The 16961-nt window shown below is 38.0% G+C and overlaps 1 protein-coding gene across 3 annotated transcripts in view; it reads right to left on the bottom strand.

Moving 5' to 3' along the window:
- Nucleotides 1-6130: 6130 nt before the first annotated feature.
- The window catches only part of prpf40a (PRP40 pre-mRNA processing factor 40 homolog A), a 32751-nt gene continuing 21920 nt past the window's right edge, over nucleotides 6131-16961 (bottom strand). For all 3 annotated transcript variants that reach the window (XM_058787583.1, XM_058787581.1, XM_058787580.1), the window contains 9 exons: nucleotides 16703-16794; nucleotides 16504-16620; nucleotides 13498-13635; nucleotides 13279-13374; nucleotides 12097-12183; nucleotides 9128-9221; nucleotides 8954-9015; nucleotides 6779-6916; nucleotides 6131-6696 (listed from right to left, as the gene is read on the bottom strand). In XM_058787583.1, the coding sequence (XP_058643566.1) occupies nucleotides 6607-6696; nucleotides 6779-6916; nucleotides 8954-9015; nucleotides 9128-9221; nucleotides 12097-12183; nucleotides 13279-13374; nucleotides 13498-13635; nucleotides 16504-16620; nucleotides 16703-16794 (914 nt within the window). In that variant the 3' untranslated portion in view covers nucleotides 6131-6606. The remainder of the gene's footprint in view (nucleotides 6697-6778; nucleotides 6917-8953; nucleotides 9016-9127; nucleotides 9222-12096; nucleotides 12184-13278; nucleotides 13375-13497; nucleotides 13636-16503; nucleotides 16621-16702; nucleotides 16795-16961) is intronic.

The following is a 16961-nucleotide window of genomic DNA, read 5'->3' as shown; positions in this document are numbered from 1 at the left end:
ACAGGAGACTAGATAATGATCTGAGATATCATCGCTCTGCTGCAAAATTCCAATGCCACTGACATCAATTCCATGTGACAGTATTAAATCTAGAGTATGATTTCGACAATGAGTAGGTCCTGACACGTGTTGTTTAACACCAATAGAGTTTAGAATGTCTATAAATGCTGATCCCAACAAATCTTTTCATTATCAACATGGATTTTAAAATCACCAACAATTAGGACTTTATCTGCAGCCAGCACTAACTCTGATAGAAAATCAGAAAATTCTTTAATAAAGTCTGTATGGTGCCCTGGTGGCCTGTATACAGTAACCAGTACAAACATCACAGGGGATTTATCATTAACACTTGTTTCTTTGGATAACGTTATATGAAGCACCATTACTTCGAACGAATTATACTTGAAACCCGACCTCTGAGAAATACTGAAAATATTGCTATAAATTGTAGCAACACCTCCCCTTTTCCTTTTGGACGCGGTTCATGTTTGTAACAGTAATCTTGGGGTGTAGACTCGTTTAAAGTAATGTAATAATCTGGTTTTAGCCAGGTTTCTGTCAAACAAAGCACATCTAGTTTATGGTCAGTGATCATTTCATTTACAAAAAGTGTTTTTGTAGAAAGGGATCTAATATTCAATAAGCCAAGCTTTATCATGTGTTTATCTGTATTATATCTGCTTTTTATTTGTTGAACATCAATTAAATTGTTACTACTACTTTGGTTTGGATGTTTTCTGTATTTTCTAGTACAGGGAACAGACACAGTCTCTATAGTGTGATATCTATATGTGCTGAGAATTAACTGACTTCTGTGACGTGAGGCGGCTAGCAGACGGTCGGTTTAGCCAGTCTGTCTGCTTCCTGACCTGGGCCCCAGTTAGTCAAGTACGAACTCTAAGACTATGTGCCATATTTCTAGAGAGAAGAGCGGCACCACCCAGGAGGGATGAACACCATCTCTTTTCAACAGGTCAGGTCTGCCCCAAAAATTCTTCCAATTGTCTATAAAGCCTATGTTATTTTGCGGGCAACACTTAGACATCCAGCCATTGAGTGACGACAGTCTGCTATGAATCTCATCGCCACGGTAAGCAGGGAGCGGTCTAGAGCATATTACAGTGTCTGACATCGTACTTGCAAGTTCACACACCTCTTTAACATTATTTTTAGTGATCTCCGACTGGCGAAGTCGAACAACATTAGCGCCGACGTGGATAACAATCTTACTGAATTTATGTTTAGCATTAGCCAGCACTTTTAAATTTGCCAAGATGTCAGGCGCTCTGGCTCCCGGCAAACACGACTCCGACTAGGCCACGACTCCCCCCAAAATTTTTTTAAATCTACATTGTGTTGACTTCACTTGTGACGTGGCAATGGACTATACATCGATGTTGCGTCGGTGTCTAATTATTCATGAGACTGCCTGTTCTCCTATGAGAAGAGCTTCTCTTAATTATTCCCAACAGCATGTGTTGATTTGCTATGACAGAAGCTTCAGACTGTGCGATGACATCATGCACATTTACTGAGAGAAACCTTCATGGATCGGAGGAGAGTGTTTGTTTTTGCTTTGTAATAAGTTCGGCACAAACAAACACGACGATTCATTCACTTAGGGTGTGTTCACACTTGTAGTTCGGTTCGTTTGGTTCATTTGGTCCAGACCAAAAGGAAAATGATACATTTGGTCCTGGTCCGCTTAGCATTCACACTGGCATTTTTGACAGCAAACCTAAAGATACCGAACCTTAAGGCGTAGTGATACGTTCACAACCTGATTGGTCTGGTTGAATGACGTATTCGTGATGGAACTTACCGAACACCCCAAACAAAAGGCGTGTTCGACTTAAATCGGCGATGTGGGTGTATGATATCAAAGCACCCATTAACCGATCGGTCTGGTCAGCGCCGCTTTAAGTCGAACACACGTAATGCCGTCTGCTGAACTAAGCGCGCTCATTGTTGCGTGTACATATTTTATTTTCACCACCTGCGAACTCACAAGGAGCTCATAAAAGGCTCTTTACCTCATCGTTGCTCCACATTTGCCCTCTGCTCATTTTGTTTTGGTTACACCACTCGTTCGTATCGTCAAATCATATCGCATAGCGTCGCATCTTGTCATTACTTCCTGCTTTTGGTTCGTTTAGAAGTATTTGGTGCGTGTTGCGTTCATATTTCATTCGAACCGCACCAGAGTTCATTTGGAAGTTCACCCATCTTTTTAGCGGTCTTGGTCCGCTTGTTTGGTGCGCACCAGGGTTCGGATGGCAGCGTTCACACTTAAACGAACCGCACTAACATAGCAATCGAACCAAACATGACAAGTGTGAACACACTTTAGTGAGTGTAACCGTTTTTACAGCTCCGTGACACAACCTGTCAAAAGGCTTATATAAGGGTGATTCTTATGAGCACTTTTATGTTCTTTGGTCATATTTTAAAAAATACATGTAATTTTGGACAAATTCCCCTTTCTTGGTCAAACTAACAATAAAACCACCTTACAAACATTTTGCTATACCTTTCTATTATGATTTTTTTCATACTTTTCAACCTCCTTATAGGTGTCAAAATCACTGTTTTCTTCTTGTCTCACACCCAGACTTTTAAACTTCAACAATGAAAATACAGTTTAAAAATATGACTTATCTGGTAACTATTAATGTACCTGAATTAAGCACTAGTAAAATAATTAAAATACATTATAGTATTTAATGTGAGACCACTACCAATATTACTTTATATACAAAATATAGCTGTCGCACAGTATTGGTGTCATTTCCACCACAACACAGTAATGTCCCTTTAAAAAGTTTGTGTGAAAGATTGTTTAGGTGGTTTCTATGGAAATGTTCAGTGATATCAGAGCACATGTTGGACATGGAGGGAATTAAAATTTTCATCAACAACAAATGAAAAAAAAAATCAAGGTAAATATTGCTTGATCAGTTAATATATTTATTCTACGTCATTTCCAAACATGCTGTACCTTCAAGGGTGTTTTTAAAAAGTTAAATAAGAGTATTTTGCATACATTAAATGCTAAGTATTAATTCAAAGCTAATCTGTGAAGCTATCTTCCATTTTTTCACAAAAAACTACAGGAATGTAATTTCCACCACAATGGAAATGACATTTATGGTTACAAAGTACAATTGATATGGATTACGAGGGTAGATTTGTGTAATACTTTTTATATCATAATACTTTTATATTTATATTTATATTATGATATTATTTTTATTTCTAAATTATATTACTTTTATAGGCTATTAATTGATTTCATTTTTATCTATTTTTAAGATGCTACCTAAAACAACAAAAGAAAGGTCACATATGTTACAGGCCTATAGGGACAAAATAAAAGCTGACCCTATAAAATATGAAGGCATCATACAGGATACTGATGTCTACATTGGCGCTCTGGTTAAAACCAAGAGCCGTGTTGTGGACTCGATTGTTTTTTTTTTTTTGGCCTCTAAGGGATGACATAACCTGGTACCAAACCAAGAATATCATAGGCCTTATACCTGAGCCTGTACCAGTGCCCAAACGTCACAAGGAAATTATTGTGTCTGTTTGGAAAGAAATCTGTCAAACACTTAATTAAATTTGGCCTTGAATCACATCACACACGTACACGCACACACACACACACACACACGCACGCGCACAAACGCTCTCTCTCACACACATGCAAACATACATACACTCACACATTCAAGGTGCTCAACATTTTCCACATTCCACATCTTTTGTTTAAATGATAGTTTCAGGTGTTCTTTGCAGTTACTCTTTACAGAAGATGAGTGTTCATTTAAGAGATCAATGAGAACATTTCAGTATTGTCACAATTATATATCCTCATAATTATCTCACAATGTTGAAATTTTGATGCATCATTTATTGCTTATATTTTTGCCTTGCCATCAGTTGTGTATTACGCCGCGCTTTCAGTCATTTTCGAGGCTAAACTTTCAGTCTTTGTACGGCTGTGCCGACTGCTGGAGTGGAACCCCGATAGATGGTTTGAGACTGGTTCTATCCAGGAGCGCACGTATCTGTTGTCTGAAAGATGGGTCTGGTGGACGTATGGACGGTAGATTCCGGACACAGCGGCAGTAGATGGTTGATGAACCGAGGTCCAGGACGCAGGGAACACGGCTGACTTGGGAGCGAAGCTGCACGACGAGAAGTCCGCATTTTCCCCCACACATGACGGCCTCGCCGTGTGTGAGCCCTGGACATAACGTGCTCCGTACACATCCTCCGTGTCGTGCCCCATAATAGAGTCCACATAATAGCTACTGAGAGCTGAACTAGTCGACATTTTTGGATCCCTTCGAACTCATATAAAACGTTACTCTGTTTCAGAAACTTTCCTCTGAACAATCATAGTATTTTTGCTGCCGTCATCTCCAGTGATTGCAATATAACCAGTGCTGAAACAGGGGGTTTCACGACCCTTTAAAGGGGATTAAAAAATGTTTTTATCATTGTAGGGTGGTTGTGTTCACACACTGCCAGCACACATTTATGTCCAAACACCATGTAAAAGTGGATTTTGCATAATAGGTGACCTTTAAAGTAGTTCACAGTTTTGAATTTTAGTGACAGAATCACCCATTTTATAAAACGTTGTATTTACAGCCACAGGACTGCCGTGCGTTTAGTTCACATGCTTCAACACCACTTAACTTTGCATGGTCATTTCCACGGTCATTTCCACATTTAAAACTAAGAAAACAATAAAGCCATATATTTTTGAGAAAAAGACAGCCACAGGAAGCTGAACCATGTTTTAACACAGTGTTTCTCAACTGGTGGGTCGCGGAGTGTATGGCCAAACAAATGACATCAACGATAAAAACAGTGGTAACTGTTGTTTTCATAACCCATGTTATTTTCACTGTCATTTTGTATACGTTTAAATGACTGGTGGCTCAGTACCAACTTATAATTGTATTAACACAAACTAACTTGAAACTTGTGTATTAAATAAATTCAGTACACACAGACTGAAGTAGTTTAAGTCTTTGGTTCTTTTAATTGTGATGATTTTGGCTCACATTTAACAAAAACCCACCAATTCACTAATCTCAACAAATTAGAATATGGTGACATGCCAATCAGCTAATCAACTCAAAACACCTGCAAAGGTTTCCTAGAGGTCCTAGAGTCTGGAGGAAGGGTGGAGAAGCTCATAGCCCAAGTTGCTTGAAGTCCAGTGTTCAGTTTCCACAGTCTGTGATGATTTGGGGTGCAATGTCATCTGCTGGTGTTGGTCCATTGTGTTTTTTGAAAACCAAAGTCACTGCACACGTTTACCAAGACATTTTGGAGCACTTCATGCTTCCTTCTGCTGACCAGCTTTTTGAAGATGCTGATTTCATTTTCCAGCAGGATTTGGCACCTGCTCACACTGCCAAAAGCACCAAAAGTTGGTTAAATGACCATGGTGTTTGTGTGCTTGACTGGCCAGCAAACTCCCCAGACCTGAACCCCATAGAGAATCTATGGGGTATTGTCAAGAGGAAAATGAGAAACAAGAGACCAAAAAATGCAGATGAGCTGAAGGCCACTGTCAAAGAAACCTGGGCTTCCATACAGTCTGTGTGCATTGAATTTATTTAATACACGAGTTTCACAATTTGAGTTGAATTACTGAAATAAATGAACTTTTCCACAACATTCTAATTTATTGAGATGCACCTGTATATATCTATGGGCTAAACACCACCGTCTCTTGCTTGACTAGCGTTCTGCACGTGCACAATTGAACACAAAGTCGTCACCAGCTTTTGCGTAGTTTTATAAAGTCGCAAATCACACCTGCATACAGATGCGCACAAGGGAGACAGGTCTGCAATTATATTATACCCTTAACGCATTACATATGCGATTATAAGCTTTGAATTTATATAGATTAAAAATGTATAAATACAATCAATATCTAGTTAATTCACTCGCATTGGCAGATATTTTAGTCAGAAATTGTCAGCCTCAGTGGCAGTTTCATGATGATCTGAAGTTGCTGAAGAAAACATGATTAACAAAAGGATCATCGTAGATTAAATTGAGCAGGTTTGGATCTCGAGAGAACAGAGCAACAAAAAAGCATTATTTTAAAGTTTATTTGTCAAAATTCAAGTTGAAAACAATGCTGCAGACATTTTTCATACTGAGAACATTGTTTTCCAAAAATGGCTTTTACAGACAATCTTACAGATTAATCTGAAGTTGAATAATAGTTGTTTTTATGCAGGCCTGTTCATTTTGTTCCATATTATCAGTGATGTTTAAAACTATTGGCAATAACAAATATACAACTAACTAAAAAAAGGGTTCTGCAGTTAAAGGCAACATAACACTTGCAACCTCTGAAAATAATCTTACAAAATCCACATGCCCAGATCAAGAGTGCTGATGTTCAGACAATACTGCCTCTCAGAGAGACTACATGACAGTCAATGGATTCACAGCCAAATAGCCAACACTCGGATGCTCATCCATATTCTGTCAGCACATTCCAAGAGGATGCAAAACACATTACAGGAATGCAAGTGAGAGAGACGGACAGACTGACAGAGAGATTTATGGTGCGTCCAGCTGCTCCAGGAGAGTGCGTCTCCTCTTTTCCAGCTCTCCTTCACTCAGCTCGCTTCCAGACGTATCCCATCCACCCTGAGAGACAGAGAGATTCAGATCACATCTAGGTGGGAGTAAATGAGACTCTACAGACGCTGTCTCAGATATGATCGCTTACCTCTTCTTTTGTACTCTTTCTTTTGGGGGATTTCTGTTTGGATTCTCCACGTAACTTCCCTTTGGATTTGTCATTCTCTTTATCCTTCTCTTTCTCTCTTCCTTTTCGCTCTTTCTCTCCTTCAGACTCAGGGGATGCCTGCAAAAAACCATGATATTCTCCATATTGCTCATTATCCTATAATAGCCATTTAGAGTTATACACTTTATAAAACGTTATTTAATGAATGAGAGTAAACGTAGCATCGTAAAACTGAACATAATCTGAGGAATAGACTACGGTTCTGGGTATTTAATAAACACTCATATTTAACCCACCGTATTCAATCCCACAGACACACTTGTTAATCAATAAATGATGGAGAAAGCCCTTCTTTAACGGGCAATTCAACTAAGGTCATTTGAGATCTTTACAAGGCAGAATTGAATTATTTAAGTTGAACAAATATAAAACATCTCATAACTACGAATTAAAATTTTCTGTAAAGCTGCTTTGCAACGATTTGTATAGTGAAAAGCACTAAACAAATAAACTTGAATTCAATTGAATCCAACTCTACTTATTAAAAATTATCATTATTCAAACACTAGCATATTCAGTATGTCCTAGTTATATGCTTAAATATACTAAAAGCCGATCCAATGGGTAGAAATCATCAAGTTGCTTCAGTCCAGTAAGTGTTCATCTTGAAATATAACTAAAAATAAAAAAGCTATTCTTACATTTACTTTATAAAAAACAGTAAAGATTTCACAGCAATAACTAAGTACTAAGACCTGAAGGTTCTAGCACGCTCCATTCAAACTCTATTTTATCTAGTGGTGGGCCGTTATCGGCGTTAACGTGCTGCGTTAACGTGAGACTCTTATCGGGCGATAAAAAAAATATCGCCGTTAATCTATTCTCAAAGTTGGGTTGGGAGCTGGGTCTATACTACGCAAGCTATGATGACTTTCACCTTGATATTTTAGCGCGGATGTATACCTAGCCGATTGCACTGTAGGGGGCGAGAACGAGTCTTCGAACCTGTGTGTATGCGTGCTAACATGGATGCAGCTATGAAGCCGCGGGTTTGCTTCAGGAAAATTTATTTTAAGAAGCTTCCCAATGGAAATCGGCAAGTCATTTCTGTCTCTACCTTACATGGTCGCGCTCTCTGTATCGCGCACAGCGGAGTTCCGCCTCGGTTCGCACACACACACACACACACACACACACACACAAACAAGCGTGGCGCACACACAAGTGAACACACTCCCACTCCTATTTGTAAATATTAAGTAGCAAAACGTCTATTTAAATATGACTTCTGTGTGTCTCTGTGTTAATGTATGGCACAGACGCACGGGTTTGTTCACTACTCATACAGAAGACCGCGTGCACGCTTGCGGCGATATTAACGCCTGTCGTCTCACTAAATGAGGACATAAATACATGAACAACATCTCCAGAACTGCTCTGAGAGTCACTTCATGAGCATTCGAGCGTTTCATTTGAGAAAAACTATCCTCACGGCAACCCGTCAAAATAAAAGTTCGGTTTCACTTGAAGACATTGGGCAGAACGTAATAGGCTACTACTACTAAAACTATTAAAACCTTATCTTTAAGGAATAATCATACAATGTCTTCAATGTTATTATCAATATTAAATTCTTGATGACTGCTAGTTGTTTACTTATCTACTTGGCAGAATTCAAATGAGCCATTTTAATCTAGATTAATTCCAAGATTACAGTGAGATTAATCTAGATTAAAAAAATTAATCTATGCCCACCACTAATTTTATCTATTCGTTTTCTTTTTTTTATTTATATAAAAATAAAAAATCACTTGACCCCTCCAACACTTACACTCCCTATTCTAACTACTTGTTTTCTTTTTATGACCCTCTGACACTAGCACTCTCTTTTTTTTTTTTTTTTTTACTAGCTTTATTTATTTATTTTTTAAAAAGACTCTCTAAGACTAGTGTTTTTTTCCTATTCTATCTACTAGTTTTTATTTTATTTATTTTATATAAAAAAAAAAGAGAAAAAAAACCTTGCATACTGCATTAGGCTAACTGAGACTAGTCATAGCACTTGCATATTATTGCAGGTTATTTAGCAAGTCGGATTCCTCATCATCTGCACAAAGAAAAAGTACTAGAGAGATTGAGTCGCTCTCTACTCACTGATTTGTGTCGTCTTTTCTTTCCCTTCTTCTTGTGTTTCTTAGATTTCTTGTAGCTTCTCTCTGTAAAGATCAAGATCAGATGATCATTGAGAGACTGCTGTTAAATGGTCATGATGTATTCAGTATTGATGTGTTGTGCAGGACACTGATATCGATCCTAAACGTCACTGACCAGATTCCCCAGAGGACGAGTGCTCGGATGGAGATTTAGAAGCTGAACGTTTCTTCTTCTTCGAGTGATACTCATCATCCTCTGACTCTGAGCCCTTCCGTAAACAAACACACAGGACACAGTTTAGGAGGATGAGTTGAGAGTGAGTCTTGAGTAAATGCATACCTCAAATCTCCAGACCGGATCATAATACAAATAATACTCATTATTAAAGGTGGGGTATGTATTTTTTCAAAAAACACTTTAGAAAACTTAGTCGGGCCCAGTACCAAAACAAACTTGTAGCCAAACAGCAGTAAGGGGCGTGTCTACTCATGATGCAGAGGAGAGAGCGCTCAGTGCACATGACAGACATTAGCAGAGCCGAGCGACGACAGAAAGATAGAGATGGCGGATAAAAAAAAAAACAAAAGAGGAAAACGTCTGTGGAACAAAAGAAGGCTTACATGTTGTCGCGCCGTGCCTCGTTTTGCTTTGTTTCACATAATTAATCGTTGCCTGGGATGCATACGTATGTGTGGGGCGGGGACATCAAAATAGGGGCATGTTTGTTTTGGTGATTTCAAATATCAACATTGGCTACCAGAAATCACTTACCCCACCTTTAAGCCTACTTTTTAAAGTCTTCTACAAAATGTATTGGAATTAGAATATGAAATCTGTTCAGAAAGAAAAGCCTATAAAACAAACCTCATGTTTTAACTTTAATCCATTTTCTAAGAGAAGGAAAGATTCTAAATGATTGTGCTTATATATATTATATATATATATAATTGGTCTGACTTGGATAAGAACAAAACTTGTACAGAATTGAGATGGATGATGAAACTAATGTCTTAACTAAATCGAATGCGTTTCAAAACTGACAGTTCCGAAACATTGCTGTTGATCTAAATTGAATCAACATTTAACTGAGTTGAGCTGAATAACGACACTGTTACCTTCTATAGAGCTGCTAAAAGCTTAATTGAATGTTTCATAATTGATGAACTTTACACAGCCATTGAACAGCTATTGAACTGAATCAACACTGAACTGCCTGCAGCTAAATAACGACTTTTTAGAGTTGCTTTACAGCATCATTTGGATTTGTCTCATACAGTGGGTACGGAAAGTATTCAGACCCCCTTCAATTTTTCACTCTTTGTTATATTGCAGCCATTTGCTAAAATCATTTAAGTTCATTTTTTTTTTCCTCAATGTACACACAGCACCCCATATTGACAGAAAAACACAGAATTGTTGACATTTTTGCAGATTTATTAAAAAAGAAAAACTGAAATATCACATGGTCCTAAGTATTCAGACCCTTTGCTGTGACACTCATATTTAACTCAGGTGCTGTCCATTTCTTCTGATCATCCTTGAGATGGTTCTACACCTTCATTTGAGTCCAGCTGTGTTTGATTATACTGATTGGACTTGATTAGGAAAGCCACACACCTGTCTATATAAGAACTTACAGCTCACAGTGCATGTCAGAGCAAATGAGAATCATGAGGTCAAAGGAACTGCCTGAAGAGCTCAGAGACATAATTGTGGCAAGGCACAGATCTGGCCAAGGTTACAAAAAAAATTCTACTGCACAGTGGCCTCCATAATCCTTAAATGGAAGACGTTTGGGACGACCAGAACCCTTCCTAGAGCTGGCCGTCCGGCCAAACTGTGCTATCGGGGGAGAAGAGCCTTGGTGAGAGAGGTAAAGAAGAACCCAAAGATCACTGTAGCTGAGCTCCAGAGATGCAGTAGGGAGATGGGAGAAAGTTGTAGAAAGTCAACCATCACTGCAGCCCTCCACCAGTCGGGGCTTTATGGCAGAGTGGCCCGACGGAAGCCTCTCCTCAGTGCAAGACACATGAAAGCCCGCATGGAGTTTGCTAAAAAACACCTGAATAAGATAGAACCAAGATAGAACTTTTTGGCCTTAATTCTAAGCGGTATGTGTGGAGAAAACCAGGCACTGCTCATCACCTGTCCAATACAGTCCCAACAGTGAAGCATGGTGGTGGCAGCATCATGCTGTGGGGGTGTTTTTCAGCTGCAGGGACAGGACGACTGGTTGCAATCGAGGGAAAGATGAATGCGGCCAAGTACAGGGATATCCTGGATGAAAACCTTCTCCAGAGTGCTCAGGACCTCAGACTGGGCCGAAGGTTTACCTTCCAACAAGACAATGACCCTAAGCACACAGCTAAAATAACGAAGGAGTGACTTCACAACAACTCCGTGACTGTTCTTGTATGGCCCAGCCAGAGCCCTGACTTAAACCCAATTGAGCATCTCTGGAGAGACCTACAAATGGCTGTCCACCAACGTTTACCATCCAACCTGATAGAACTGGAGAGGATCTGCAAGGAGGAATGGCAGAGGATCCCCAAATCCAGATGTGAAAAACTTGTTGCATCTTTCCCAAAAAGACCCATGGCTGTATTAGATCAAAAGGGTGCTTCTACTAAATACTGAGCAAAGGGTCTGAATACTTAGGACCATGTGATATTTCAGTTTTTCTTTTTTAATAAATCTGCAAAAAAGTGTTTTTCTGTCAATATGGGGTGATGTGTGTACATTAATGAGGAAAAAAAATGAACTTAAATGATTTTAGCAAATGGCTGCAATATAACAAAGAGTGAAAAAGGGGGTCTGAATACTTTCCGTACCCACTGTATGTAATGAAGTTTGCATCATTGATTCTTTTATTTTCCAGTTTATTACTGTGAAGCTGCTTTGAAAAATGCAAATTCATTCTCTGACAGTAGGTGAAGCATATAAGTAGGTGACAGTAGGTGAAGCAGTAGTTGTGAAGAAGAAAAAAAAAACGCCATTGAAACTTTTCTGAAGACAGTCGGTTCTCTTCATAGATACATTCATATAAAGTCAAACACATGGCATTTCAATGTCAGAATGGCAAATTTTGGCAAAAGCCGATGAGTTTGAAGGTATGAAATGAGATGGCTAGAGGAAGTACTCACTGATCGAGATCGGGAACGTTTTCTGTGGTGTTTCTTGGATTTCTTCGAGTGTTTCTTAGTCTTTGAATGATGATGTTGACACTCGTGCTGTAGAGAGAGTTCACAGACATGACCACTGATTACTGAATACCTGATTCTGATCAGCTGAAAGGCTTTCCAAGTTTAATTTACTTTTAAGAGTTTAGATACAAAAACTTTGCACATCACGAGATAAACTGTGGTAAAAGCGGTATATAAGGAAAAATTCTGGAATGTCGAATTACTGAACATGAATACGCATCCAGCCCTGAGTCAATTCTTTTAAATATGATTCTGGGCTGTGTTTCCCAAAGGCATCGTAATCCCAAGTTGATCGTAGCTCCAATGGTTTCAATGGGTCTACAATGTACTTAAAGGGCTATGAAACCCCCTGTTTCAGCACTGGTTAGTTCTCGCCACAGTTTAAAAAAAAACGCTAAAAAAGTGGGCGTGGTGTGCTGCGGAGAAGAGGGAAGAACACACACAGCTTCGGGTTTAGACAGTTTCATTTAGCTCCAATTGAGTTAAAAACGCATAAATGCACAGCCATTTGCACTCTTCATGGAAAACATATATATATGAACGAACTGTTGCACCTCTGATAACTTTTTAGGCTTATTCTGCTGCATTTATATAAGCCTTTTGACGGGTTGTGTCACGGAGCTGTAAAAACGGTTATTCTCACTAAGTGAATGAATCGCGTTTGTACCGAACTCTTATTACAAAGCAAAAACAAACATTCTCCTTCGATCCTGAAACGTCTGTCATACCAAATCAACACATGCTGTTGTGAATAATTAAGCAAAGTGTCTTCTCATAGGATAAGAAAACGCAGTCTCATGAATAATTAAATAGACACCGATGCGTCATCGATGTACTATAGTCCATTGCCACGTCACAAATTGTGACGTCAACACGATGTAGATTTTAAACCCGGAAGATGAAAATAACGCAAAGTTTTTTTTAAATTAACCTGTTTTCTCCAACAGTTAAAAATGATCGGATGCTAACAATGTCTTCTATGATGTGCATCACAGACATTTCTGGTAAAATCTCAGAAAAAGTAGTCTGGGGTTTCATGACCCTTTACGCTTTCGATGCTTTTGGGAAACGCAGCCCTGGGTGCTTTAAAATCTTGTAAGAATGTTTATAATTCTATCACACCTCTAGCACATGCATGAAGTCTTTGAATATCCTCTTCCTCTCTGACTCCAGCGTGATGTCCTCAAACGCAGGCTCTTTTAGAAACCGCTCTCGTACCTGAGTCAGCATCAACACACATCATTTACACCAGATCAGTGGTGGAAGATAACATGTCCTAAGGACTCAGTCTAGTTAATAGATTATATAATCATTGGTATTTATTGTAATAGCATGACATACTCCCTCCCATGTGGCCTCAGGCTCTAGAGGAGGCGTGGCCTGTTTTAGCATGCTCTTAAACGCCGCCTCCTTTCTCTTCATCTTCCTGGCCTCCTCCTTCTCTCTCTCCCTCTCACGTGCTTCAGCTTTCTCCAGCAACTAAAAACACAGAACCAGCACAAAGACATTAAACAAGTCATTAATCAGTTAATACAAACTAACACTCTTGTGCTCTGCTCCAAACTCTAGTGAGCTGCCTATCATTTCTAAAGTTCACAAAAGTAAAGACATAATTCAAGCTGAAATGTCATAAGCAACTGATTTGAATGGTTATACAAAAGCAGCAACTCACAAAGACAAACTGTACGCAAGTGCATTAGACAATGGAACTAAAAAAGTATAAATACAGCAAAAATAATACCAGCTTAACAGAGCTAGACCAAAATCCACTACCCAATCACTGTTGACAACTGGGGATTTCAACTGAAGGCCTTAAAAAGAAGTTGATTTTAAATCCCATTAACTGATATAAATAGTTTTAACTAGTTTTCCATTTCGCCCTCTACTTTACTTTTGACTAAATGGAATTCTACTGCTCCTTTGTTTTCGGCTTTCAGTTTTATAATCTGAGGTATGTTTTACATGACGTTTAACATTTATCTGTGAGAAGATATTTAAATGTAGATTTTTCATGACATGGCAAAGCTGAATTTTCAGCATCATTACTCCAGTCATAAGTGTCACACTTCAGAAACCATTCTAATATGCTGATCTGGTTCTCAATTGTTGTCAATTATTATTGGTGCTCAAATGTTAATAATGGCACTATGAATCCAGAAACCATTTTTCAGTATTCTTTAATGAAAAGAAAGTTCAAAAGAATGACATTTATTTAAAAAAAATATTTTGTAACATTATACATGTATTCACGGTTACTTTCTATCAACTTTCTCTGCATACTTGCCGAATTAAAGTCTTTTTTATTCTAACCCCAAACTTTTATTTTTACCCCTAACCCTAACAGTTCAGTAGTGCATTGGTATGTTAAGCTTGCTTTTTCAACATTTAGATATCCCAGTCTTTATGATTTTCTCTTCCATATTTTCCCTTTTCATCTGCCATAATAACGTTTCTTTGTTATTGACGTTTGTTCTTCCACCAACCATCAACAGGGTTTCTGCAGGATTTTTAAGCTCAAATTTAAGACTTTAAGACCTTTTTTAAGACCTGCACAAATAAAATTAATACCATATGAGCGGGGTAGGGCAATGTCCATAGTACCATATTAAACTGTAAAATGACTGTAAAAAGCATAATTTACAGTTCAGATACAAGTTTTCACAAAAACAAAAGGTTTTGTAAAACGATAAACTTTACATTTCAGCCTTTAAACCATTTTTAAGAAAATTGATGAGTCAAAAGCATTAATAATATTGATTTCAACAATTATCATCAATATATTAAATAACATGAATTAGGGTGTGCGAAATTGGCAAAAAAAATGATATCTTGATATTTTCTGGGATTTTATCGATAACGATAATTAGATGATATTTTGCTGAGTGTGTTATTGTGCTGGTATCTTAAAGATTACTATGGACAGCTGACTCCTGAATTTTTTTTGATATTCACCATATTCTGTGTGGTCAGTTCACAGCAGTGATTGAAATGAGTCTTTTCCAACAAGTTTTATGGGTATTTTTACCTTTAAGCCATTTTTTCTAAAAGTGTGCATAATCTTTTGAGTCAAATTCTTGCATTTGGGCTGTTACCAAGCAAATTAAATCAGTATCAACAAAATGTATCTTTGCAATGCATCTGAAGTGGCATTTAGATGTATTTACACACTGTTTAATGCAGCTCAGAGGGACACAGAATGCTAACCTGTGCAGTTACAAATGCATAAATGATGTTTTGATATTTGAAACATAAAACGTTGAAAACTGATGTCTAAAATTATTTTTTAAAAATGAAGATACTATAAATGTGAAATTAAAATGGCCAATAGGTGGCAGTAAGTCAGCGTTAATAAGGGAGTCATTGCGACTGAACCGAATCATTTAAACGTTTGATTCATTCAGGAACTAAACCCAGTCATGTTGCTCAGAGACGCAAAACAGTGCTGTGGCTGTTTGGAATTATTTTTGTTGTAGAAATAGAGCAAAAACAGCCAATATGGTGTCTAAAACGTAAGTCTCTTAATATTAACTTCTTGTTTATTGAACTGTTGCATAAAATCAATATCACATTTGTGATCATGCTGATTTTTGAAGAGAAAAAAAATGGCACTCTTCATGTGATATTAACTAGGCTTCTATGAAATGATATAAATATAGGCTATACATTTTCTGCCCCCATATCTTAAATTATGTGATCATTCTAAATGTATTTTAATAGACTGAATCGTGCAGTGAAATTCGTACGCGCACTAGTTTAACCCATGTTAACTGATTCATTCTCTGCCAGCAGGTGTCGCGTTTGGCTGAAATATAACTGTTTCCCGGTAAAGACAGAACACAAAGCAGCGCAGCACCGGACTTTGAACTTGCAGTGCTCATGTTTATTTAATGAAATCATAGCCTTTTGAAGTTTAATCGTCACATTCAGCCATATCGCAATTCTTGTCTTTCCGTCTCCAAATTTAAGACCTCTTGAAATCATAATTAAGACTTTCTTGTACAATTTAAGACTTTTTAAGGCCTTAAATTTGATACAACTAAATTTAAGACTTTTTAAGATCCCGCGGACACCCTGAGTTTCCTGCCTTAAAATACTTAGGAGGCTGCCACTGTAAATTCAAAGTGGTCCAAAAAAATAATGCTACCTGTGACCATGAAAACCACAATTCTAGCTGCCGCAAACACTATCCGCATTTTGGGATTGCCTTTTCTGTGAAGTATATATGCAATACCATTTTAGAATTTTGAGACTCCTTACCTTGGCACAGCCTTCGTGTCAGACGGAAAGCATAATTTTTTGCCTTTAATTTGAATAAGAGTATAAATAACAGCAGGGCAGTCTGCTTACACTATTGAAGGCCAGTTTGATGTTTCCTGCATCCAGCGTGGTGGCGCGTTTATCTGAGCTGATCACTGAGCCAAACTCCTCAAAGCCTGTGTTGATCTCCACCAGGAAGCTCTTATCCTGCACAAACACACACACATTTCATCAAGGGCTTCAGCACTGATCTGATGTGAAACAGTGACCGTCACAGTCTCTCACTCACCTTCAGGATGTCTTTAATGATTCTCTTCTCATCATGATAACGAGCTTTCAGATCCTCCACATAAAACTTGAATAAGTCTAGAGGGGTGGAGCCTGAAAAAATATACAAAGCATAACATGACTGAGAAACATTTTTTACAACATTTTATCATAATTATGATATACAACAAACAACTATTCTGCTGAGTAATGTAGTGTTAATCATAGGATTTTTATTTGTCATTCAATTTGTAATTTGTTTTAGATGGCCCAAAATAATA

The sequence above is a fragment of the Onychostoma macrolepis genome, chromosome 09 (genome assembly GCF_012432095.1).
Source record: "Onychostoma macrolepis isolate SWU-2019 chromosome 09, ASM1243209v1, whole genome shotgun sequence".
Taxonomy (NCBI): Eukaryota; Metazoa; Chordata; class Actinopteri; order Cypriniformes; family Cyprinidae; genus Onychostoma; species Onychostoma macrolepis.
The sequence above is the reverse complement of the archived record's forward strand: the minus strand, read 5'-3'. Positions and strand labels throughout refer to the sequence as shown.